A 23657-nucleotide genomic window follows, 5' to 3' on the forward strand; every position below is an offset into this window, starting at 1 on the left:
TCGGCAGCGGCCGAGGTCGCGCTAGATGACGGTCTTGGCGATTGACGGCGGGAGAGTTGAGAGGACGGCGCTGTCACTTGCAATATATTTGCGACCTGGTTCCCTAGGTAGACGGCGCCGATCAGGTAGATGACCATCACGACCGAGGACAAGAACGCCATCTTGGGCGAACTCTTCAAGGCGAGTTTGATCAGCCTGCCAAACGTTTTGGGACCAGTGACATTGTGGCGCTTGAGCACGGAACTCTGCGCTTGCATGGCATGCTTGGTGGTTTCTCGCATGCGCTTTTCGGCCCAGCGCCGCTTTTGCCCCCGTGGGTAGGTAGTTGATGTCGAAGTCGTCATGGTGTGATCCATTCCCACATGATCTTCAGGTTCTTTGAGCAAGCTGGCGCCGGTCGAAACTCCGTGGTCAGATTGTTCCTTTTCGGCCATTCTTACAGGTGAGATTGCGGCGTCGGGTGCAACAAGTTCTGCCTTTGATGAATACCTTTGTTTTCCCGTTTTCACGAGACCATGCTCCCGTTTCGCGCCATCTTGAACATTTACTGCTTGAGTCGCGATGGGGGATTCTTTGTCCGGTGATGCTGACTCTGGCCTTTGAATTTGTCTGTTGCGGTCATCGTATCCGAGAGAAATAGCCGAGTCTTTTGAGCTAGCGGGCGAAGGGATGCTGTCTGGCTGGTTTGTAGGACTGGTCTTGGGGCTGACAGAAGACGATCGTTCGCCGTTCGCTTTGTCGTCCTGATACCCAGCATTTTTCATTTCGGGGTCAAAATCTTTCGGTGGGATACTCGAGCTGTCCATTCCAGATTCGACTGGCGGGATGTCTTTTTGGCGGTCTCCACTTGGCTTGATCGGGGTAGGCGAGATGTCTACTGCGGGATCCACGACCGAGCTATGGCCACGCTGGCTTTCGGCTGGAGAAGATCCCTGCCGAGTACCTGTACCACTGCCGTCTGTCGGCGTGGCGGCACCTTGCCTGTCAGGAGATTGGTCTCCGCCCTCGCGCGATACATTTCGGTCATGTGACGGGTTGGTAGGCTTGGGAGACGAGTTCTCAGGACCTCTTGAACCGCTATCGTTCATCGCATCCTCTCTGGGCTTGGGGTCTTCAGTAACTGGCTCCGTAGGTAGCTCTTCCGGCTGAGTGGACCCATTTGATACCTCTGCCTTCTGACTAGCTGAACCTGCGTCTGCATTGCCTTTTTTTCCGCCTGTGAGGTCCCTTTGTTCGTTCGCTCGAGCCCAGAGCTCTGCCCTACTTTTTTCCTGCTCTTTCTGTATTTGCCTCTCGGTCCGCATAGGTCCCAGTTTCTCTGTCGGTTTCTCTTCAATGACAGTCTCCGGCTGGATAGGCTCTGAAGCCGGTTCTGGAATAGATGTGTGAGCCGCTGGAGCAGGGTCAGAAGATGATACTACACCGGCAGTCATCGGAAAGCCGCCGAGGACGTTGTTGATGATGGTTGTTCCACCTGCTGCTCCTGCTCCGACGGCAGCCCCTGTGAGTTGGCCATCTGCTCCATGTCGACCGTTACGGTCATCATCTAGATGCGAAAGATGATCCTCATGACCCCTCGCATGGGGGTCCAAGCGCCTCCGTTGATTGTAAGCGTCCCGTTCTTCCCTTTTCGTGCGATGCCTGCTCGTACTTCCATAACGGCCGTCTACGCCATACTCATCGTCGTCGTATCGACTGCCTCCTGCCCGGCTCCGTCCACGCCGCCTCTCCTCGTCATAATCGTCTGCGTGGTTCCTCCGATCGTAGTCTTCTTCGTAGTCTTGTCCTGCACGACGACGGCTAGGACTCCTCCTCAGGTTCCGACGACCTCCATCCTGGTAATCTCCTCGAGAACGCTCCCTATAATAATTCCCATCGCCATTCCTTCTGCTGTCAACGGTTCTGACGTAAGCGTCATCGAAATCCGGTCCGCCTCCGGACCTAGATCTTCTCCCGTATTCCTCGTCCTGCGATCTTGTATCTTGACCTCTCCCCCTTCGCTTCGCATCATCGTTTAGACGACTCCCCATCGCCCCCATCATATCAGGAGCTTCATTTGCTCGTGTCCGCTCCTGGTACTCACTACTATAGTAATCTGCATTCTCGCCCGATCCTTGTCCGTTGCGAAGGTCAGAACCGCGGCTAGAATCCACAGGTATTCCTCTGGACCCTATATTATCCTTCCCGAAAACATCGGGTCCTGATCCTGGACCTCCAGATCGAGATCGATCAACAGAACCGTTTTCGGGTTCCAGAGCTCTCTGAGCCGCTCGATCATAGTTCACCCCGTTGTCTCTACCGGATACAATGGGTTGCGAGTCGTTCACCATAGAGCGGTAACCAGAGTCTGGGTATACGCTCGGGGCTATGGCCGGATTAGGAGTATCAAACCACTGGCCGGATGCTTGAAGATAGGGACCACTTTTCATGAGGATTTCTTGCCATAAATCGGCGTATCGGATTTGTTGTGGGTGAGGTGGTCGATCGATGGCCTGAGCGATTAAGGTTGCTGCTGAGACGACGGAGGCAGCACTCGATTCGTCGCCATGAGATCGATGCGGTTCAGGTCGGGCCAGGATTCGTCTTGAGTATTCATCTTCGTTGTGTTCTCTTCGCATATGCTCTTCGTCTCTCTCCATGTTCACTCTCCTTCGATCCGCTCGCTTCTTATCCTCTTCCCTCTTCCGCTCATAATCTTCGTCCTCATCCTTCTCCCTTTTTTTGTCCATCTTGTTTCGCTCCTCATCGTCCTTCCGCCTCCTCCTCTGCTCTTCTTCCTCGGCCGTAGTCTCTAATCCCATCATCCTTCTCATCTCCCCCCATCCACCAGACCTCCAATTGCTCGTCAGATTCTCAAGAATGCCCTGGTTCTGTTGACCTCGACCCGAGTGTTGTTGGGTCTTGGTTCCTCCGCCGAAGAGATAAGAGAAGGTGATGGCAGCCAAGGGGATCGCATATTGGTACATCGTGTCGCGGACGCGAAGATTGTGAAAAGTGTTGAGTGTGGTGTCTTGCTGAAACGGGCAGGAGCCGAGCTTTCGAAGCTGAAATCGCACTTGACAACGCGCAAGTCATGGTATAGAATACGGTGATGAACGACGGTTAGTGTTCGTGGCTGATTGGGGCTTTCTTTAAGATCTGGCACTCGGTTCTGAAACACGATCCCTGACCCGTGGACGAGGTGAAACGCGTGAAAGGAAAGGCAAGGGGCGCGCTTCTCCGGGCCGGTTGATCGCCGGAACCGAAGAGGGGAAACGGGTTGCTCCGACGGGCGAGAGGAGGGAACGGGCTTGGGAATCATGGATTGATAAGCGACGGGCGAGCGTGTGGTGATGACGTAAGGCGTTGCTACGAGCGGCGGCTGCGGCGGACAGGCGAGTGAGTGCCGAGAGCGAGAGTGGCCTAGCGGAGAGTTCTCGCGCGCCGAGAGCAAAAGTGTTGCGAGCGAGCGAGGTTGGAGCTGATAAAGAGGAAACACACCACATTACACCCACCATCCTCTTCGACATCTCCCTCCATTCATTCAAACAACAAATATCAGCGATCAGCAACGACCCCATCACCATGTCTCTTTACGACCGAATCGCTTTCCCTCTCCAAGCCCCCAACCCAGCCCTACAGCGACCGGGTCAGTCCTCCTCCTCCTCTTCGTCATTTGCGACCGAGGACAAGATCAGGACGCTCGTAGACGAATACGGACAACGAGATGATCTGGATGAAGATGAAAAGATGTGGCTGAGCAGGGAGTGTATCGCTCGGTGAGTGTTGTGTGGGTGCTTTCGCGGGGATGGTATGGGGTGATAGGGGGTATAGAAAGGATGCGGAATGGCAGGAGGTTCGAGGTCTGGGCGGTCGAGTCATCGAAAGCGATAGCTCCAGTTGACAGACGACCGTACCCGTCGATCGCTACGCAAGACCGATCTTCGAGAACTTGCCGGATTAGGACTAAGACCTAGTCTCATCTCGTATACCATGCCCGGCAACTAAACTTCCGAAGACTGACTACCATCTCCTTTCTCCTTACATCCCATCCACCTCGTCTATTGTATCACATACAGCTTCCTCCAAGCGACAAAAGGCAACCTGCCCGAAACTCGCACCCGTCTGAAAAACTGCCTCTTCTTCCGCCGCTCCTGGAACCTGTACAACCCCCCTGCCAACGCCGTCGATGTCGCCCCAGAATCCCCTTGCGGTAAAGAGTTCCTCTACGGGTATTCCAGTAAAGGACAGCCGGTGCTTTATTTTTACCCGAACAGAAGCGATACCGAGGTTGGGGAGAGGCAGATGAGACATACGGTGTACATGCTGGAGAGGACGATCGATTTGATGCCACCGGGAATCAGGTGAGTCGAGAAGGATCTTGCGCTTGAAGGGCTGAGAGTGGATGCTCATGCCGTCATCTTCATTTCCCCCCTCTTCTGCTTTCCCATCGCTCTCGACCTCTTGAATCTATATCGTGAATTGCCAACATCGTTAATCGAAATCATCTTGCCCGTCCCGTGCTGCCGGTCACGACCCGATCCACCTCGATCATGACCTTATCTGGCCGGAATATACGTCGGACTATACTTCGGCGGGGCGTCATCAATCGAACATGACTTAAACTGGAACGATATTGAAACGGTGAAACGCTGGAACGTTGCGCTGCTTGGATGGGTCGTTATGGATCGTCCATACCTGTTTGGCTCGACCTGCTGTCGAAACGCGTCGATGGGAACAAATATCCGGACGTCTCCACACCTACCGCCACCTCGGCCTATTACTACTGCTTCCTGCCACAACTCTGAACTCTCGACTCGCCTGCCACCACTCGACCTAAAACGCAATCACGTTCCGCGCCCCTGCAGCAATTTATGCTTGATCATCGACCTGGCTGGAAAGAGTCGAGCGCCGACGAGCGTGGCGCAGGCGAAATTGTTTGTCGAGATCTTGGGGAACCATTATCCCGAGAGGTTGGGTTCGGTGAGTCGAAGGTTGCTTGTTCATGTTCACGGAGACTAGCTTGAAATAAGTCGGGCGAATAGATGGCTGATCTGCTACGATCTCGTTCTTCTTCCGGCTTTGGTTTCTCCTTTCCGTCCGGTTGAACTGGGCTTTGTCGTGTTCTCCCCGTTGAATGACCCTCGCGCGACATGACAGGCGGTGATACTGAACCTCCCATGGATGGTGAAGAAGTTCTTGGACCTGATCTTCAAATTTGTGGATCCCGTGACGAAAGCCAAGGTGAGCTTGCGGGATACTGTAGTGGATCGAAGGATGACGAGATGACCGAGGGGTAGAAGGCTGATTGTGGCTGCCGGTCATGTCGTGGTTTTTATAGGTCTCGTGGGAGAGCTCATTCGTCAAGGACGGTTTGGTGCCCAAGTCGACCGCGTTGAAGGATCACGGTGGAGATGTGCCCGTGAGTAGTCGGTGGCAGTGATTCGGATGATGACGCCCTGAATTAGGACGGAACTGACTGCGCACCTCGTTACCGTACGCCCGACAGTTTGTCTACAACCACGACGAGTACTGGCCGACCCTCTTGCAAGTTGCCATGGATAAACGCACGAGGCAGAAGGCTACCTGGAAGGCTCTGGGCGGGACAGTGGGCATCTCGGAGTACGATTACAAGACTATCGGAGCGACATCGACGGGAGCGCCTTCTGGGTCATCATCCTCGTCCGCACCTGCACAAGGACAGCAACAGCCACAATTGCATATCCAAACGCAGTTGCCGACGCAGACGCACGCCAGGATCGGGACGAGCGTCTCGAGCGCCGCTTCGTCCGACGGCGCGACTCTGCACGATTCGCACGGCTTGAACGACCCGGACGTACATGACGGGCACCTCAAGCAGGTCGTTCATGCTGAACCTGGCGTCCTAGTCGACGGCTTGACTCAGAGGGTGGGGTGATCGAGGAAGGATGGAATGGAAGGACGTTTTCTTGAGAAGGGTGTTTCCGACTCCTCATGCTGTTCTCGACTTTAGTCTGGTCGGACTCCGACTTGACGTGTGGACGTCTGAAAGCGATTCGTGTATTTGTGTGTGAGCTCAAGGAATCTGTAATTTTGTAATCTATCAAGCGGCATGGAGAAGAGGTGGCGCGTAGATGTCTTGAACGGATAAGGAGTTGTGAGAGTGGCTACTGTATATATCATCAGATATTTTGGTATTTTGTTTCAGAGCTCGAGCGTCTGATTAGATGATACAAATGCAGGACTTTGGTATGTAGTGATGTCATGCCCTTTGACCCCCTTTGAACGGGATCGCTCATGAAACCCTCGATCGGCCCTTTGACATGCATGGACGTCGGCGGTGTTGCTGCCGCGTGACGTTTCGCTCGTTTCCCCTCTTGCCCTTTGTTGTTTCATCGACCTTGCTTGCTTGCTTCTCTCCTCTGGCCTCTGATTCTGATCCGACATCACCAACATCGAACCTATATAACACCTCGGTTCCTTCCTCTTCCACGATGAAAGCTCGTCACCTACATTCCAGCCTCGATCACTATCACTCGAACCGACGACCATCACCATCACATCATGCCACCTCGACGACCTCCTCCCCTCCCGAAATCCCTCTTCACTAATGATGGACCCTTAGCACCTGGTGAGCACCGTATCCAATTCCTTGATTCAACCCTTTGTTTCAAACAACCTGCTCATCCGGCACTTGAATTCGACTCACACATAGGGACTGCTCCCATCACCCCCGCGCCGTCAAGCCTGCACCCTGGCAAGATCGTCGATGCCTCCTACGCTCCTGGTCGCTCCCAAACGTCCTACGGAAACACCAAGGTTACCGATGTTGTTCACGCCGAAGACCAGCAAAGCTCTCAAGACGGCCAGGATCAGCCTCGAGTGCTGGCCGGCGTACCTATCATCTCATTCGATGTCAAGGCGTCCGGTGAGGACAAGTCGAACACTCTAGATACAGGACACAACGGTCCTGTGCAGATCAATATTGATCAGCTCGCTCCTCTCGTGAGCGAATCGGACTGGGACGCACTGGAAGACCTGGTGTCCCGACTGAGTCAAGTGGGCGGATCGTCTGGCAAGGCTTCGGGAGAGACGGGTCTCGAATCGCTCATGAACAAGATTGGCGAGCAAGTGGCCACCTTGGGCATGAACCCTGAAGCCGTCGAACAGAAGCGTATCATACTTATCGGCAAGTATCGCCCGGACGTCTTGTTGCAACACGGCTTCGTTCTCTTTGACATGCCGCTATTCATCAGACAGCTGATCTGTTTCTACATTACCTCTCACAGCCGGTCTTCTGCCTCCCGCTCTGGTAGCCCACCTCCCCTCTCAACAACTACAATCGTCTCAACCCTACCAATCCTACGTCAACCACGTCTCGTCGCTCAGTCTGCACGAGAACGTTCATCTCTTGTTGACCCCACCCGTACTCTCCAATGTACAACCAGAGAATGCGAAACCCGCAGGAACCTGGTGGACCGATGTTGGAGAGCTTGACCGGGTTGTCCGAATGTATGGTGAGTCAGACGTGTTGTACCAGATGCGATACCACGGCGAAACTGATACGACAACTTTCTGTCAGTCTCGACCGCCCTCGAATGCTTTGGGACGCACCGGCTGGTCTTTGGGTCTACCAACCCTGCCACGCTCATCGAGTCCAACCGGCCGTTCGAGATCGTTGCGCCCGGAGAGTGGTACACCTCGATCGCGCGACAGGTCATTGCAGAATTAGTCGCAGGCGAGGGAGTCCAAGCTGCGACGGCTTCCATGGATGCCGTCTTTGCCAATAACGCCTTGTCGATCTTTACCGCTAAGTGATCGACAATGACGAGCACCGACGGCCACCTTGAAAGACTCTCTCTGTAATTCGGTATACACATGGATCTTGACCTGCGTATCGATGTTGTGAATAGGCAATGGCTTTGTGCCGTGTGAAAACCCTAGCCTCGGTCTAGTCTGCAGATACCATCGCCATCGATTCATCGCTAGATCCGGCCTTGCCCGTTTGTCTCTGCTGCCGCAGGAAAAGTCCCGTCGTCCCCGTTCGCCGATCGACCTCAAAGTTGAGCATACTACAGTACTTGGCTACTTACAACGTTACAATTACAAGTGCGAGTACTGGATTCAGCAGCTCAGTAATTATCAGTCAGCGTTCAAACTAGTCAATACGACCATGCATGCCATACACGGACGATAGATTGACAGCTTGCGCAATGACCGTCCGACCAACAGCTTATAGCGCGGTCTGGGCGTTGCTCCTGTTGGGTGCCATCCAGCCCTGCATAGCGGCTCAGCCTGCCTGTCTACCCTCGGCTGTGGGTAGCCAGGACGTCATAAATGACTTGTTCCGTAACGGTGAGTAACTTCGCTGCGGACTAAGTCTGCGTATCGGTTATTCACGTCATATCGTGTTGCTTCGCTCCTCTAGGTGGTTCCAAGACTACCGTATATCTCTGTCCCTTGTCGGTGCATCATCTCGATTCGCCCATCGTTTTCACCAGCCATGAACAGACCCTCACAACGCTTGGCGATCCAAAAGATTGGACGCGGGCAACGCTGCTTGTTAAGGGGCCGGACCAGTCAACCGCTATCAAGTCAGTAGAGTTCGCTAGGAAACAGAAGAGATGAGCCGATGCTGAACCTATTGGGGTTTATCGTCTGCAGAGCCGACTGCCGGCATTGCAACAAGGTCAACATCAAATCCCTCATCATCGACGGAAACCGACCAGAACTTTTGCGCATCAAGCAGGGGGACGCCTTGGTGGAATTAGGCAATGCGCATTCACAGACTATCAAGGATTGTCGTATACTTGAACCAAGGTCAGTACAGCTATCCCGCGTCAGGCTTCTCGAACTTGGCAGAGCCCTGAGCTTGGATCGGTTGGCGAGGCAAGCTCTTACAACATGGACTGAAAAGTCAGATGGCTAGAATCCGTTGGTTGACAACTAGCTGACCATGAACTTTACTTTCGAACAGAGGGTGGAGCGCGCTTCATTACCGTGAGGGTGACGAGAAGCAATGTAGGGGCGGCATCATTCGGAACAACGAAATTGTAAGCAGGCCCATGACCGGACGTACGACAGCCTACCCCGAAAAGAGAAAGCTAAACTTCTATAACAAATATTTAGGGGCCTGCCGGCGAGGAATGGGACGACGACTATGACGGTCCGGAGAAAGAAGGGGCGCGTTGGGGTAACCCAAGAGCGGACGGAATAAGTCTGGCTTGCATGGAAAGTCTGGTCGACAGCAATGTAAGTATGCTCACCTCCCTTCCGATGTGTTAAACCCGCCCTAGAGCTCAAGGTTGTGACCATGCTACGCAAATACAAACAGATCGTGTATGATGCTACCGATGGGGCGATCGTCATCTTTGGTAGTCCCGGTAGCGAGATCAAGAACAACAGGGTGATTTCAAAGACCCGAATGATCATGGGAGGTTCGTTGCTATATTGCTCTGCTTTGGTATAGTAAAAAAACAGGACTGACTCTGAAACGTCGATGTAGGTATCAACTTGGTCGACATCGATCCATGGGATGGTGATTATTCCCGTACGCGTGTGCATCACAACACCATCTCTGCATTTGGATCGTATATCAAGGGAGGGATCAACGTCGGAATGGCTTGCTGGACCGACGATACCGAATCCATCGTCCACGGAGGAACAGTGAGCGACAACATCATTGAGGGCGACCAGATCGGATACGGCATAACGGTCGCGAGCGCAAAGGCGTTCAAGGTGTTGAGGAACAAGAGTACGGCCAAATATTCCGGATTCAAGGGACGAACCTGCCCACACGCACCGGAGAATGCCGATCCTGGACCGTTCATATTCAATCGAGGCAGTTCGGAGGGTACCTTTCAAACCGACTTTGTAAACGGAGAAGTTCAGCACGGTAAGCCGAGAGCGATCAGAACACTCTATTGCTCCTGATCATCGACTCACCGGTGGTTCCGCCTTCTTGACCAGCCATCTGCATCGATCCGAAACCGCTGACGGGTCATCCTTATCGCCCTTGGCGGATGAGAGACGCTCCGGAAGCGACAAAGCTCTTGGCCTCCCGAAGGACTACAGCTGATATTGCGAACATAGGCGGTCAAGTCGTAAGTCGCAGGGAGAATGTCTCGAGAGACTCGTCGTCATTGAAGGGTCCCTGAACTCCGACCCGCATGGCAGGATCCGGACGTCGCAGATCACATTGTGTCGTATCAGCTGGAACTCATGACCGCGATGCACGCGCTCAGCTCGAAGATAGGAGACTCGCCGAAATCCTCGGTAGAGAAGACGAATTCGGGACGAAAAGGCCTGCGACGTGGTCGCGAAGCCAGAAATAGCGGTCCTATCGTTGGCCAGTCACCTTTTAGGTAAGCACCTCCATTCTGCAGGCTGGATGTGAGCTGACTAAACGCTTCGGCGATCTGTAGCGCCGCTCTTGCAGATCTTAGCACACGGCTGGCCAACCTAGAAGTTGAAAGAAAGCAGCTCCGAAGCATGTTCGAAACCATGCAAAGCGAGCTCTCTTTTCATAATAGCAAGCTGTGGGCATGGAAGGTGAGAGCCGATATGCGCGCTCTATTCATCATCGCTTGGCTTACAAATTTCGTCCTGGGCATTTAGACTGATCAGGGTAGTCTGCTCGACGAAGTCTTGGTGAATGCAAAAGCGGTCTCTGCGGTTGCACAATCCGCTATGCTCGGTAGCACAGGCACGAATGCCACTTCGCACGAGGGTGCCCCATTGCCTCTCGAACCGAGCAGCGACGCTAGCGGCACGCAAGACGTAGCCATCGTACTCATCGGGATCGAAGTCCTGCTAGGCCTGATATACCTGGTCTTCAGTAGGATCATCAACCGAACGCCGACGGTCAAACGGACGGTCCCGGTCAGCGTTAGCCACAAAGCACCCGAGTCTTCTGCTGGTATCCTTATCGACCGGATGGCAGATCGACTTGCTCTCGACCGACCGGGCAACGATACTGCTTCTCTCACTCCGGTAGGCTTCGGGAGTACCCTCAAGCGCGAGAACTCGGTGGGGAGGAATCGACGGAGAGGCACGAGCGGTTCAGGTCATGGTCTGTTACGAGACGAGTATACATGAGGTAGCTCGTTTGTACACCTATCGGCGGCCGTTAGGTGGCGACCGTGGGTCCTCTAGTTGTATATCAATAATATCTATCATTGTCCTTCCTCACGACCTGTTTGACGGGTGATCGGGTGACGACCTCGGCGATGCCGTTCGACGTCGAGTCTCTGGTCAGGATTACAGTCCTCGCCTAGCCGCCTACTATGACGAAGCTGCGGCACATTGAAAGTGTTGTTGACACCAAGTTGAGGTAGATGCACATCCAAGTCACATCAACATTCCATTCTCCTCTGTTAGCAGGAACATTCAATCTTCGATATCCTCTCGGTCAACTAGGGTGTCCGGCCTGTGCTTTGGTGTGGAGATTCGCGATTGAGCACGATGTTTGACGATTGTAAGCAACGCTTCTGAACACGAGAGATCGCATCGCTATACTCATCTGCTCCTTGTAATCACCTCACCGAACGATCACAGTCGTAGAGCACTCCTCAAGTGGCGGTAAACAGATTAGCGCTGTCAACAGGATCGATGCCTACGGTCGGCGTCAGCAACACGCTTATGTGCCGGTCGACGGATTCGAGCAGGACACTCTGGTGGACGGCGAGCACGAGTTCGATGTAGCAGGCGGGGACGAGTTGGAAGCGGTGAGTTCCCTGGGTGGATGGGCGTGGCTAGATAATTGTTTCCAAGATCTGATATCGATGCAATGACGTGTGTAGTTGGAGCCTCTCTATATGCCTAAGCTTCTGGCAGATGGATCCGCACCCATCTTCTCGCTTTCATCGGTCCAGTTTTCCTTGCCGGGTGATCTGCTATCTTTGCAAGTCAACAACAATACCCTGGCAATGGCCATCGAACCCTTGTCCTTGATCCTCATCGACTTGAACCGGCCGGCCGAGTTGGTGAATGTGGATCTGCCGCGCCCTGCACCGGACGGGAGGGGTAGCAACCCAGCCATCAAGGCTCTCTTCGGAGACCCTACAGGACGACATCTCTTGATCACGGTGACGACAGGAGATGTATTTTACCTCTCCACCGCCGTTATCGCTACCGGACAGGCTGGAGCGGCTGCCAACACAGCTCGAAAGGCTCGACCGCTCCGTTTGAGACATGCGATTGCATGCGTCGCGTGGGCACCGGCCGTTCCGGAGTCAGCGGGAGCGACTCGGACTGATGTGGCGGAGTGTCTTCTCGGCTCTACGGACGGATCGATCTCAACCCTGACGCTACCTCCTAGCGACGATATCTTCAACCTCAAATCGGTTTCACTCGCCAAGACGTTCGAGCGAGATCACGTGGATATCTTCACCTTTCCGGGAAGGGAGAGCGTAGGAGGCTTGTCTTTTGGCTTTTGGAAAGATCCCTCGACGAAGCAAGGCAACGCCAAAATTCCCGGTGAAAAGAAGGTATGGCTTCTCACGTCGACCGCGACACGGCTTTATGAGTCGCAAGTCAATGTACCGAGCGGCAATCCTGGATGGCACATGGTTGGAAAGTACGGATGGGCTGAAGAGATGTTCAAGACTTTACGGGATCAGAAGACAATCCCAAGTAAGCAACGTAGTTCAGGGCTTTCTGGAATTTGGTAGCTAAATACCGTTGGTAGAGTCGCTGGAGTTCGCCGACTCTTCGGCGTCTACGATGCTCAGCTCGTTCTGGCAAACAGCTTCACCCAACAGTCGCAAGAACAGTTTGAAGACCGTGCGCCAACCCAAGATTCTCGCACGACTTACAAGTAAGATGCTACTGTGTCTCCTGCGCGTCGTCCCTGATGTTCACCGTCTGCAACTGATTCCAGATCCGGGCATCTACCATACGGAAATTCCATCTGAACGATCGTCGAATATGCTCGAACGCTTCCAGACGTGTCCATATGCCACCAGTGGCCAAGGTGATACTAACCTGGAGGCGACCGTCATGCCATTATCGATACTGGCCACAGAATTCCACTTGATCCTCCTATTTCGTTCGCATCTCGTCGCACTGTCGAGATTGACTCAGCGGATAGTCTGGGAAGAGAATTTGAATCTGGTGAGCACTCCGATTCGCCTCCTGTCGAGACGAGGCGTTAAGAAATGGTGACGCATTCCGGCACAGCGGCAAGGCGAAAACCCAAAGGGTCTTGTCGCAGATGATCAAAACGCTACGTTCTGGATCTATACGAATCAGGCGTTGTATGAGATAGTGGTCAAAGACGAGGATCGCGATGTCTGGAAGGCCAAGCTTGAGCAGGAGGATTTCGAGGAAGCCCTGAGATACGCAAAGGTGTGTGGTGCCCCTGTCACCGCACTGTTTAACGAATACATGCTGACTGGCCGGGCATACCTTAGAATCCGAAGCAATTGGATATCGTGCGGTCCCGACAGGCCGACAGTTTCTTCGATCAGAAACGTTACCTCCAAGCGGCTCAGACTTACTCCAAGTGCTCCCGGAGCTTCGAGTTCGTGACCTTGCGGTTCGTAGATGCGGACGAGAAGGATGCGTTGCGGATATACCTTTCTGAGCGGCTGGATGCATTGCCGAAAACGGTAAGATCCGTAGCCAAGGCGATCGCCAACGTGATATCGCTAATTCCGCTAGCCCTACAGGACGCAACGCAACGCATGATGTTGGCTACTTGGCTGGTTGAGATCTATTTGAGCAAATGCAATACGCTCGAGGATATCATTGCAGCGGAGGCTGCCACATCCGATGTTGATAGCCTCCGAACAGAGCTCTTGCTGATGGAAGAGGATCTGCGAAACTTTTTGACGACTTACAAGGTCTGTCGTGTTGTGCGGTGCTTCATACTATGGTCGCCGTCCTCTTGGCTGATGTTTGCATGCAATACATAGGCCAACCTGGATGCTACAGTTGTCTATGAATTAATACAGAGTCATGGTCGAACCGACATCTACCTGTTCTACGCTGGCCTTCTCGACGATCACGACATTGTCATTCAGCATTACATCGATAACGAAACGTGGTTGGCTTCTATCGATGTCCTTAACAGACAGGTACGTAGCGCCGCGATCGAGTTGTGTGGAGCGGCGAAACTCATACGAAAGTCCCAATAGTCATCCCTGGACCTGTATTATCGTCATGCATCGACATTGATAGCCCATGCGACCAAGGAGACGATAGAATGCTGGCTGAAACGACCGATGCTGGAGCCGAAGCGCCTCGTACCGGCCCTGTTATCGCTGCATCGCACACGGAATTCCTCTTCTCGTGCTCATGTCATGAGGTATCTCCGTACCGTCATCGATCGTGGAGACCGGGAACGGACGGTACATAACCTGCTGTTGACAATGTTGGCACAAGAAGACCAAGCGGACGAAGTTATGCTGTTGGACTTTCTCAACAACGTCGCAGACAATCCTCTAACTGGAAAGCCATATTACGATCTGGATTACGCTCTACGTACATGCAAATACAACGACCGACTGCTGTCCTGCATCTTGATCTACTCCAAGATGGGTCTCTATGAGAACAGTGTGGATCTAGCTCTGGCAAAGGACAATCTGGACTTGGCAAGGCTGAATGCCAACAAGCCGGAGGATAACGACGATCTACGCAGGCGTTTATGGCTGAAGATCGCCAAACACGTCATTCAAGATCGCAAGGATATCAAGAGTGCCATACAATTTCTGGAGCAAACGGACCTCCTCAAGATTGAAGACATCCTGCCGTACTTTCCCGACTTTACCGTCATCAATGAATTCAAGGACGAGATCTGTAATGCTCTCGAGGACTATAGCGTCCACATCGAACGCTTACGGGGAGAAATGGACGATGCAACTCAGTCGGCGGAAAATATCAAGTCGGACATTGAAAACTTGCGCAATCGCTTCATTACGATCGATGCCAATGAAAGGTGCTCAAAGTGCCGAGCCGCTCTTTTGACAAGGCAGTTCTATGCGTTCCCGTGCCAGCACACGTTCCACACAGATTGTTTGATTGCGATGGTGAGTGGGGCAAACATCAGTGAACCCTGGAAAAGGCACACTTTGCTCAAATGTATCATTCATCAACTGCAGGCCAAGGAGACATTGCCTGCGAGCTCATTGCGCCGAATACTGCATCTTCAGGACGAATTGGTCCGCCTGGCGAAACCGATCAAATACGCGACAGCCGAGCAAGAGACGAAAACAAGAACCCTCTTGTCGGCAGGTACAGCGCCGGTGCCTGTGATGGAGGGCATAGCCTCGGCCCTCGACCCTAGCAACCTCCTATTCGGAGGTAGCAGGAAACTCCTAGCCGCCGGAGATAAATTACGGGAACTCATCATTCCCGATGTTCTGGCTTCCGCTGTCAGCGTTGTCAGCGGCAAGGGAAGCAAAGGAGAGAGGGGAATGGTCGCAAACGACGCTCGGGATCAGGACAAGATCGACAAGCTCAGAGCGGAAATCGATCAGGTTCTAGCGATGACATGCGTTCTCTGCGAGGCGAGTCGTTCGTTGTCGGTATTTGCGTTGCGGCGAGTGCTGACGTCCTGCTGTGCCCTTGCAGAGTTCCATTACGACGCTGGATCGACCATTCGTGACCGAGACCGATGATGACGGCTCATGGGATATTTAATGCAGCTCAGCATCAAGACGAAGATTATGAAAAGGCAATTGGCGCAGGCTGTAACCACTTTTATAGAGAGATGTAGGAACCAGTTGATACCCATCTTGCAGAGCACCTATTACAACAAGCAAAACCGTAAATGTACACCACTGGTACATGCGAGATACCAATACCTGTGCGATACAGCGATGAGCAGGAGGTGCAAAGGTGAGTAGGTTTCACACTAGAGCCATGGCCAACGGAAGGGCAGGTCGATCAACTCACCAAACTACAGTCGACATCGAAACGCCTTTCGTCAACCGTTGACCTTCTTGGTCCTTCCCAACCTCTTCTTCATCCTCTGCAGCTTCTTGGCGCTCATACGAGCTCGCATTTCCTCCTCCCTCTTTCGTTCTGCGTGCCTCTCTCTTCGCTCTTTGAGCCGTTGTCGAGTCGCCTCTTCCTCCCGCTTCGTCTCGTCCCTCATGTCCCGCTCGACTTTTTTCAACGCCTCGAGTTTGGTACGCTTGAGCATGCGTTCGTCCCAAGATTTGGCTTTGACTCCAGGCATCAGATGTGATCGTCTGTAGTAGCAATACATTAGCACGAAGCAGGAGAGAACGATGGCGAAGACTAGCAACTGACTTGGTGGCCGTTTTTTGCAATTTCCATCCCTTGCCTCCGGTCCTGCCGTTGGCAGATTGGGCTACGGTCCGGACATTCGTCGCGCTCTCGGTCTGCATTGATTGTACGTCGTCCATGGCTAAAGTCCGTCTGTAGGTAGATGATGGGTTTGTAAAAAGATCGACACAGCTGTCCACTGACGGAAGAGTGATGGACTGATGCCATCTTGACGATCTCAAGCTCAATCAGCGCGCAGCCAAAATCATAACTTGCGTCCAAACGCGTCGCCCAGGACCTCCACTTCGCGGATCCAAAGTTGCCTCCGCACGAGACGAATTGAACAGCTCGAACAGAGGTATCAGATCTAGAGCGAGGTGCAAACATCTCGTCGCAGATGCAGCATCCTCGATGTTATCGACCATTATTCGGCTCTCTCCGTTGTTTCGCATTAACACACGCTGATACGGTGGTATTCACCTCGTGATCGACATCCCGTGGCACAGTGCCATCGGTCGAACAATGTATAGTCATCGCATGATTCTCGATGTCCACTCGCTTACAACATGGTCGTGATGAGCCTCGAATGTGTGCAACTGACTAGCTATCTAGGACGATCGAGATCCCGTCTCCTCACCATCACCCCTGGATGTCTTCCAACTCCTTTTGCCACGCAGCGTATGCTCCGTGTTGCAGCTGATACAACTCGAGGAGTTCCGGACTGGTGGGCGAGCCCTCAACCGATTGACTTCCATCGAACGCCGAGATAAAAGCGGTGACAGTGTTGTCAATCAAGTTGCGATTCCCGCCCTTTGCCTTGAGAGAATCCGCAAACGACGTGTCCCGATAAGACACATTTTCCACCTTTTCTCCGACGAACTTTTCAACCAGCTCGACGACACCTTTACCCGTTACGTTTTCAGGGCCAACGAGGACGTATTTCTGCCTGTTGTAGCGAGAAATATCTTCCTGCGCAAGCAATTTGGCAGCGATGATACCGACCTCGACGGGATCGATCGGAGCAAGCGGAGCATCCTTGTCGATGCCCATCTTGAGTGTTCCTTGTTTTCCGGTCTTCTTGTAATCCCGGTACCAGTCTCCAACCCAAGCCGAGGAGTTGGGAAAGACGTTGGGTCGGAGAGAAGTCCATCCGAGCGAACCGAATTCGGGCGATTCGAGCATCGTCTCGATGGCCCAATGGGTACGAGCGTAAGCGACCTTGGTAGCAGGACCGATGTTCCCCGCGGTCGTTGAAATTCGTACGACGTACTCGACGCATCCCGACTCGAGAGCATGAGTCAGGAAGAGGGACTCGTCCGAGAACTGGGTGGGACCATTGTGAGAGGCGATAAAGATCCTCTCGACCTCGTGATCTTGCAACCACTTGGTTGTTATCTCGGTCCAGTCTTGTTCGACGACCTCGACGTGTTGTTTACTGGCCAACTCCTTGGCGGTGGAGCTTTCGGCGTGGCGAGTGAGGGCAATGACTCGGTGTTGTGCGAATCGAGGGGAAGAAGAGAGTTCTTTGGCGAGCGTCTTGGTGACTCCAGCACCGGTGTTGCCGGTAGCTCCAACGATCAGGAAGGTAGGGGACATGTTGTACGAATTCGAGCGAGCTCAAGGGATGTGATGGCGGTGTAGACAACCATTTCGTGCTTGGGAAGACAGGGACAGCTATGCGGTCCTTGCCTTTATACATTGCATCTAATAGGGAACGCATCGTTCAAGATTTCTGTCGGACCGCGTCAACTGTTGATCCGGGTGCTTGATAATACGTGCGCTTGGCGCTTTGGCGTTACGTAGCGCGCGGCGATCGATACATGCATGACGTCGCACCTAGCCAAGGAGGTCGAGAAGGCTAAGAAATGGACGGATACACAGAGGGGGAAGGTTGGAAAGGTACGTGCCTCTGCATACCTACACCCTGGACGACCTTCTTGACATTACACGCCAGCCTTTGTTGTGCATCCATTCCCGTTACTCATTCGCGGCCTTCTATCCTGCTTTTGCTTCCTCATGTTCTCTCTGTAGACTAACAAAAAAACTCCCCAAAGACATATATTTCTGTCTTGATTCATGTGATATCCTTTGACCCAGAACGTTGTATGATAAATCACACATAGAAGCATTTCACAATCTTTCTTGCCCACATCATTTATGGGTTTTGCCCTTGAAGAGCTCACATATCAAGCTCAGCTGGACCTCCAGGTCATTGGCAAGTCTGTCTATCACCGAGTTCCAAGCCAAAGGGTCACTTTTGACAAGATACAGTTCTGTGACAATTTGGGCAACATGACTTTGGGTCTTGCCCCTGTTGGCCTTGCAGATTTGATGCGTCAGGAACCCAAAAGTAACCCACTCACATAGAAAGGATGGGTGGAATTCTTTTGTAAACCAATCAACCTTCAAGGTCTGGAACATGCATATTTGAGATCATGAGTAAGCTCGACCATGCGAGTGGTCAGACAGCATTCATAGGGCAGAATAATGCTCGCCGGACAAGGTTCGGCCGTAATAAACCTCATCAAGAGCACCTCTCACTCAGACAATGTTGCAGCCAATCCTGGTGATACCTATCTAAAATTGCAAGTCCAGTGCTCAGGATTAGAAGATGGCAAACACCTTTGTGGGAAACATTCTTCCCCACCTTTGTGCTATGTAATTCCCAAGCAACAAGATTGAGGCGGACTGATAAGTGCACGGATTGTGATTCAGTAGCAGTCGGGTCTAGGTCCAAGTTGGAGAGCTGTAACCAGAGAGGTGTTCTGAAGTCTGCTATTGGACATGATTGCAGACTGAAATCCATCACGCCCTTGATTCATTGACGAGCTATCTACAAGAGGTGGCAGAGGGTTAGAACCATACGTCAATGATTCTGATCTGTTGTGAAAGCGGCGCTTGTTCACTTGCGTCTTTATGATCTCCCTTCTCCTTGACAGTTTGTGACGCCAAGCCGGCACAAGTCAAGTATCCATAGCCTATTGCCTTTACAAAGTGCATGGTTCCTCCAACATTAGATCCAAAGCTTCTGTGATGGCCATGTGGATCACAAATTGGATCAAAAGGGTGTAAACAGGGTACTTGGACAACCAAATCTTGCATGCTAATAGCAATAGCATAAAAGAGATGGTCCTTGCAGCAACTGGGTCAAGTCTAGACACTTGACCCAAAGCTTTCAGACGATTGAGAGGCATGCCCACCCCAAAGAATTCCATTTGTGTGCCTTCCTGGGGTCTTCTCCTATTCCATCCATCGCTTCATCCACAAAGGTCTGAGGTTTGGACACTGTGTATTGGACCTCTTTGAGATCCAGAGCTGCAAAGTCCTCCGTCCACACAGTTTTGAAGTAGGTAATTGCTGTGTCAGTGTCTAGATCTTGCCTATGAGCCTATCCCAAAGGAGGCTGACGGGTTTGAGTCTGGACGTAGACCAGTTGCGTCCATACCAACGTCCTTGTCGCCTTCACTTCCATTGTTTCTGGCTCCTTCAATCTCACCATTTCCAGATGGCTGGTATTTGGCATCCTCTTCATCCTCCGCTTCAATGATCTTTTGCCTGTACATCCTCATCCCATCAAGCATTAGCAACCCTTCAGGATTTGGGGATTGCTTCACCAAGTTGAACTTGATCTGAATCTGATTCATTGCCCGGTTCAAGGAAGTCTTAAGATCCAGGCAAGTGTAAAAATTCTGGGTCTGTGCGGGAAACAGAGTCACCAGTAGTCACCCAAGTCCAGGTCCATTTGCAGTTTTGTCAGTTCAGTGTTCCCCCTCTCTATCAATCTTAGAAGATCTCAAGGGGTAGCTAGTCCCTATGTTGATTCTATTTCAACTTGTACTATCTTCAGCTGATTGTTGGTAGTAGTTGTTCTGGTTGGTGATGATAACAACTAGTTGATCTGATGAGGTGGTGACGATCTAGTGGGAGTGTTGAAGGTAGTCTAGTATAGAGTAGAATATTGTTGCTTGTCCTAGCGTGAAGAGTAGAATATCTGAGGGGGATTTGGCCCTGACCTCTACAACTGGTCTGCTATATACACCATCTGGGAGGTGGCAAATAGTGGCAAATGGTGGTAAACGCTGTATGTGTAGTCGCAAGCTGTATCTTACGCTATTGTGCACTATCTCGTATCATCTTGTGTTGTCTCGCATCATCTTGCATTGCCCGCATTATCTTGCATCAAGCCGTATTAGCTCGCAAAGGTCCGCACATTGCCGGATTGAGCCGTATGTTGCTGCATAGGCCTGCATAGGCCTGCATGAAGCTGCATGATGTTGTGTAATTGGCCTAGGTTGGGTGAGGTAAATTCCCGTTTCTTTACAGCAATCTTTGATCGATGTGCCTGTCTGCCCCTGCCATGCCATAAATAGAATCACCATATGATGACCCCATGTGGCATTGAGGGCGGTTTTGATCGACAGATCATGGCTTGACTGGATCTGGACCTATCCCTTTGAATCTGTTGAAATGCCTCTTGAATTTTGTATCTGAACAGGTGGCTAAACCGGTGATATTGTGGCCTTCAAACTTTTGCGCTTTCAACTTTGGAGAAGTTACCAAGAATGTGGTATCCTGGTCAGACACTATTAGCCGACACAGTTGGTGACTGGAGATCAAGTCTGCCAACATGCGTCTAGAAGGTGTCTCCTCCTCAGCGCTGACCCAATCGTCAGATTTACTGCAAGCACTAGTGCAGCTGCAGCACGTGAGTATGACTGGGACTTATCAACCGAGCAGAGATGATGAGACTCCTACGGGTACAATTACAGGTACCTTGAAGGTTACCCTCTTCACCTGTGCATCATAAACGACATAAGACTGATGGCTTGCTTGCCGTTTGCTGAGTTGGCGCCCCTGTTTCTGTACAGGGAAAATTATAGAGGCATTTGTTGTTGGATGTTGACATTATTCCAAACAAGAGTGGAGCTCTGGATTCCCCTGGCACACGTCCACTGCAATGATATTCTCGACTGCAGCAACAGGTGGTGGTAGTACCAAATGTCGCAGGGTCACATAGTGATTAGATTTAGGCTCATGTATACCATGAGATCCAGTCTATCCTTTCCAAACAGGGATGTCAAGGGATTCATATGGCACATGTTAGAATCCAGTAGAGGCAAGTGTAGATGGATCTATAACATACAGATATGAATATCTTAGATTCGCTGAATGCATTCTGACAGATCCAGGCTAAGGCAGAGGTAGTGGCGAAGGTAAAGAGCTTGATAACATGACTTACACCCAATGGCCCCGCTAGCAACCTGCTATCTTCTACCAACACCATCTATCCAGGCTGGAAACACATGAAACATCTCGACCATTTCCACTTGCGCATTGGCATTTGCAAAAACAAAGGCCTCATCCAGTTCAAGGTTTGTAAGCACCTCCTGTATCCATGACAACGCTGGTTGTTGCCACAGCCCAGGGGATTTGGGGTAGTTGGAGAGTCTCTGGTTTGCAGCGTTGAACAGGCAGTTGTTGTTTGCTCCATTGGTCAAGACCTCTTCAAAGACGGTGGGACAACCTTCAATGATGATTGTATGATGAGGAGACATGTTGATGCGGTGTTGATAAGTTGATTTTGTCGTTCATTATCCTGTAAGCTGTTGATACATGACATACAGATGTATGACAATGGCAACTCCTTTCAACATCATATTGCAAGATCATCCAAGCATTGAGCTTGGAAAGTCAAAAATTGTTGAAGAACACCATATAACTTACAATATTACAATCCAATCCTTGAGGGAACTAGGCTTGAGGGATAGTGCCGTCATAGCTTCCCACTTAGTAGCCAATTGTGGTACGGCTCAGTTAGTGCTTGGCACGAGGTGGATCTGAGACAATGGTGATCAGCGTCTTTGCCGTTTGTTATTGCCAAAACTTGCTTAATTTTGTGTAGCTGGATTGGACGACAGTGTCTCACCTTGTCGTCAAATACCCTGTTTCTTACTGATCCACTGCTTATGAAGATCAGGTAAATCCATTCCTTCATTGTATTAGAGTCAGTTTGATCATCACTGATGAATGTGGTGCGCTTTGTACCCAAGCAAGATCATTGTTGGTGATGTCTATTGTTTGACAATTCAATGGACGTCAACATAGTCCTCCTTGTTTTGGCGACTCCGTTTCAAAGCACAGACTTGTCCTGACAATGATAATTGATTGCATCTTGTCATGATAGCAGCTGATGAGATTCCTCTCCCAAAGATTCTTACCACAGACGCTGCGGCTGCAGATCGGATTAGGGGTTTGGGGTTCCACTAGTTGTAAACAACTCAAGGTTTGGGGTGTGACTGGTCGCAATCAACTCAACATACCTGTAGGTCCAAGGATATAGGTAGCGAGTGAGAATACCAGCCAGCCAACTGCACTAGCTGCAGAGCCATTGTGTTTTCCGGGATTTGCTGGTGCATGTTGTTGCAGTGTAGGAGGATGACCTCTTCAATCCTTGACAGGGAAGAGCCAGCGACTTGACAGCGGGTAATGCATAGTGATCCTCCGTCCAACAGTCGTCAAGTGTAACAGCTACACTACTTCACCAACCACTCCTTGTCACAATGGTTATGTGAGACACTCCATGGTTAAACACCGGGATCAGTCAAGCAAGGAATCTAGCTGGCATAATCTCTGCTGATGGTTTGCTATCATAGTGAAGCCAGATAGATGATGCGCAAGATACCTGGCAAATGTCTTGAAGGTCATTGTCCCCTAAGCTTGGCGCCAATTACTCCAAATCCAGCATATGCATTCTCTGCATGTGATGATCAGTCATAACGGCAGCCCAATAAAGTTGCCATATGTCTCAGCATAGGATGATGTATTAGTACTTGAAGATGGCACTTTTTCGACTCAGAGCAGATCGCCCTCAAAGGTGTGACTTGAATCGGCTGGGAGGCGAAGTGCTTGATGGGCAGGCAGAGGGGATTGAGAGCGCACAGGTGAAGCAAACATACCGGCCAGTTGGAGCTTGCAACGCTGTAGGATCTGGTGTGGAGGTTGGTAGATTGAAAGGACAGGCAGATGGGGCGACTGGAATTCTATCCTGGTTCTCCAAGCTATAAGGAGCTGGTTGCATTGGGCTTGCGGGTACAGCCCAGTCAGGGACCGGCAAGGGGGGTTTGTCTTCAAGGCTGGAGTAACACTTGGCCATCTTGATACTAACTTGTGACTAGATGGGGATTGCAGCTGTAGGCTGCAATGTTGTGAAGTAACAACTAGATCCACCAAGGTTGGTTACTTGATGTACCTAGGCAATAGTAATGGTGTGTTACTAGTGCTGATCTTGTCTTGTTGTGAAGATGAATCAATGTTGCTTGCATAAAAGTAAAGTAGTACATGAGAGGGGAAAGAGAAATCAGACCCAAATGGCCTGCTATATATACTTTTCTGGGAAGGGGCAAATGGTGGCAAAAGTGGTGGCAAATGGGTTGAGTCATAACTTTTTCAATGACCAATTGTGAACT

The 23657-nt window shown here is 51.5% G+C and overlaps 9 protein-coding genes across 9 annotated transcripts; 5 read left to right on the forward strand and 4 right to left on the reverse strand.

Moving 5' to 3' along the window:
• Positions 1-21: 21 nt before the first annotated feature.
• HD553DRAFT_336372 (uncharacterized protein) lies at positions 22-3091 on the reverse strand (the record flags this gene model as incomplete). The annotated part of the gene is made up of 2 exons (XM_046182232.1): positions 222-3091; positions 22-195 (listed from the first exon to the last, which is right to left on the reverse strand). The coding sequence occupies exons 1-2, from the start codon at positions 2964-2966 to the stop codon at positions 22-24; spliced, it is 2919 nt and encodes a 972-aa protein (XP_046035014.1). The 5' UTR covers positions 2967-3091.
• Positions 3092-3405: 314 nt separating this feature from the next.
• HD553DRAFT_77636 (CRAL-TRIO domain-containing protein) lies at positions 3406-5932 on the forward strand. The gene is made up of 6 exons (XM_046184485.1): positions 3406-3758; positions 4059-4343; positions 4848-4962; positions 5140-5223; positions 5321-5401; positions 5489-5932. The coding sequence occupies exons 1-6, from the start codon at positions 3565-3567 to the stop codon at positions 5894-5896; spliced, it is 1167 nt and encodes a 388-aa protein (XP_046035015.1). The 5' UTR covers positions 3406-3564; the 3' UTR covers positions 5897-5932.
• A 590-nt stretch (positions 5933-6522) lies between these two features.
• HD553DRAFT_343993 (uncharacterized protein) lies at positions 6523-7776 on the forward strand (the record flags this gene model as incomplete). Its single annotated transcript, XM_046182934.1, has 4 exons — positions 6523-6589; positions 6674-7132; positions 7248-7475; positions 7541-7776. 4 exons carry the CDS (start codon positions 6523-6525, stop codon positions 7774-7776), a joined length of 990 nt encoding a protein of 329 aa, XP_046035016.1.
• A 212-nt stretch (positions 7777-7988) lies between these two features.
• Positions 7989-11144, forward strand: HD553DRAFT_315205 (uncharacterized protein). The gene is made up of 11 exons (XM_046180457.1): positions 7989-8313; positions 8387-8552; positions 8623-8778; positions 8936-9011; positions 9088-9210; positions 9293-9395; positions 9464-9853; positions 9928-10061; positions 10135-10322; positions 10383-10509; positions 10576-11144. Exons 1-11 carry the CDS (start codon positions 8136-8138, stop codon positions 11053-11055), a joined length of 2121 nt encoding a protein of 706 aa, XP_046035017.1. The 5' UTR covers positions 7989-8135; the 3' UTR covers positions 11056-11144.
• A 166-nt stretch (positions 11145-11310) lies between these two features.
• HD553DRAFT_315206 (Pep3/Vps18/deep orange family-domain-containing protein) lies at positions 11311-15684 on the forward strand. The gene is made up of 12 exons (XM_046180458.1): positions 11311-11434; positions 11515-11684; positions 11760-12591; positions 12647-12775; positions 12839-13071; positions 13138-13305; positions 13371-13568; positions 13629-13802; positions 13875-14036; positions 14097-14987; positions 15060-15467; positions 15532-15684. The coding sequence occupies exons 1-12, from the start codon at positions 11422-11424 to the stop codon at positions 15598-15600; spliced, it is 3447 nt and encodes a 1148-aa protein (XP_046035018.1). The 5' UTR covers positions 11311-11421; the 3' UTR covers positions 15601-15684.
• A 202-nt stretch (positions 15685-15886) lies between these two features.
• HD553DRAFT_274859 (uncharacterized protein) lies at positions 15887-16313 on the reverse strand (the record flags this gene model as incomplete). The annotated part of the gene is made up of 2 exons (XM_046177878.1): positions 15887-16154; positions 16216-16313. 2 exons carry the CDS (start codon positions 16311-16313, stop codon positions 15887-15889), a joined length of 366 nt encoding a protein of 121 aa, XP_046035019.1.
• A 166-nt stretch (positions 16314-16479) lies between these two features.
• Positions 16480-18021, reverse strand: HD553DRAFT_315221 (NmrA-like family protein). Its single transcript, XM_046180459.1, has one exon. It carries the CDS (start codon positions 17785-17787, stop codon positions 16831-16833), a length of 957 nt encoding a protein of 318 aa, XP_046035020.1. The 5' UTR covers positions 17788-18021; the 3' UTR covers positions 16480-16830.
• A 1023-nt stretch (positions 18022-19044) lies between these two features.
• Positions 19045-19835, reverse strand: HD553DRAFT_325361 (uncharacterized protein; the record flags this gene model as incomplete). Its single annotated transcript, XM_046181602.1, has 3 exons — positions 19045-19294; positions 19392-19571; positions 19600-19835. 3 exons carry the CDS (start codon positions 19833-19835, stop codon positions 19045-19047), a joined length of 666 nt encoding a protein of 221 aa, XP_046035021.1.
• Positions 19836-20818: 983 nt separating this feature from the next.
• HD553DRAFT_325362 (uncharacterized protein) lies at positions 20819-22458 on the forward strand (the record flags this gene model as incomplete). The annotated part of the gene is made up of 7 exons (XM_046181603.1): positions 20819-20896; positions 21375-21404; positions 21449-21567; positions 21816-22004; positions 22094-22168; positions 22195-22223; positions 22379-22458. 7 exons carry the CDS (start codon positions 20819-20821, stop codon positions 22456-22458), a joined length of 600 nt encoding a protein of 199 aa, XP_046035022.1.
• Positions 22459-23657: the final 1199 nt, after the last annotated feature.

The sequence above is a fragment of the Filobasidium floriforme genome, assembly GCF_021052385.1.
Source record: "Filobasidium floriforme strain CBS 6241 chromosome Unknown HD553scaffold_17, whole genome shotgun sequence".
Lineage (NCBI taxonomy): Eukaryota > Fungi > Basidiomycota > Tremellomycetes > Filobasidiales > Filobasidiaceae > Filobasidium > Filobasidium floriforme.

Excerpts from the sequence above, each read along its gene's own strand:
- HD553DRAFT_315205 (XM_046180457.1), top strand. The coding sequence starts at position 8,136 with ATGCCATACACGGACGATAGATTGACAGCTTGCGCAATGACCGTCCGA. Across the intron at positions 8,779-8,935 it reads TGTCGTATACTTGAACCAAG|AGGGTGGAGCGCGCTTCATT; the intron begins GTCAGTACAGCT and ends ACTTTCGAACAG. Across the intron at positions 10,510-10,575 it reads GCAAGCTGTGGGCATGGAAG|ACTGATCAGGGTAGTCTGCT; the intron begins GTGAGAGCCGAT and ends CTGGGCATTTAG.
- HD553DRAFT_315221 (XM_046180459.1), bottom strand. The coding sequence starts at position 17,787 with ATGTCCCCTACCTTCCTGATCGTTGGAGCTACCGGCAACACCGGTGCT.
- HD553DRAFT_77636 (XM_046184485.1), top strand. The coding sequence starts at position 3,565 with ATGTCTCTTTACGACCGAATCGCTTTCCCTCTCCAAGCCCCCAACCCA. Across the intron at positions 3,759-4,058 it reads AGCAGGGAGTGTATCGCTCG|CTTCCTCCAAGCGACAAAAG; the intron begins GTGAGTGTTGTG and ends TATCACATACAG. Across the intron at positions 4,963-5,139 it reads ATCCCGAGAGGTTGGGTTCG|GCGGTGATACTGAACCTCCC; the intron begins GTGAGTCGAAGG and ends GCGACATGACAG.
- HD553DRAFT_315206 (XM_046180458.1), top strand. Across the intron at positions 13,803-13,874 it reads ACTTTTTGACGACTTACAAG|GCCAACCTGGATGCTACAGT; the intron begins GTCTGTCGTGTT and ends TGCAATACATAG. Across the intron at positions 14,988-15,059 it reads CAGATTGTTTGATTGCGATG|GCCAAGGAGACATTGCCTGC; the intron begins GTGAGTGGGGCA and ends CATCAACTGCAG.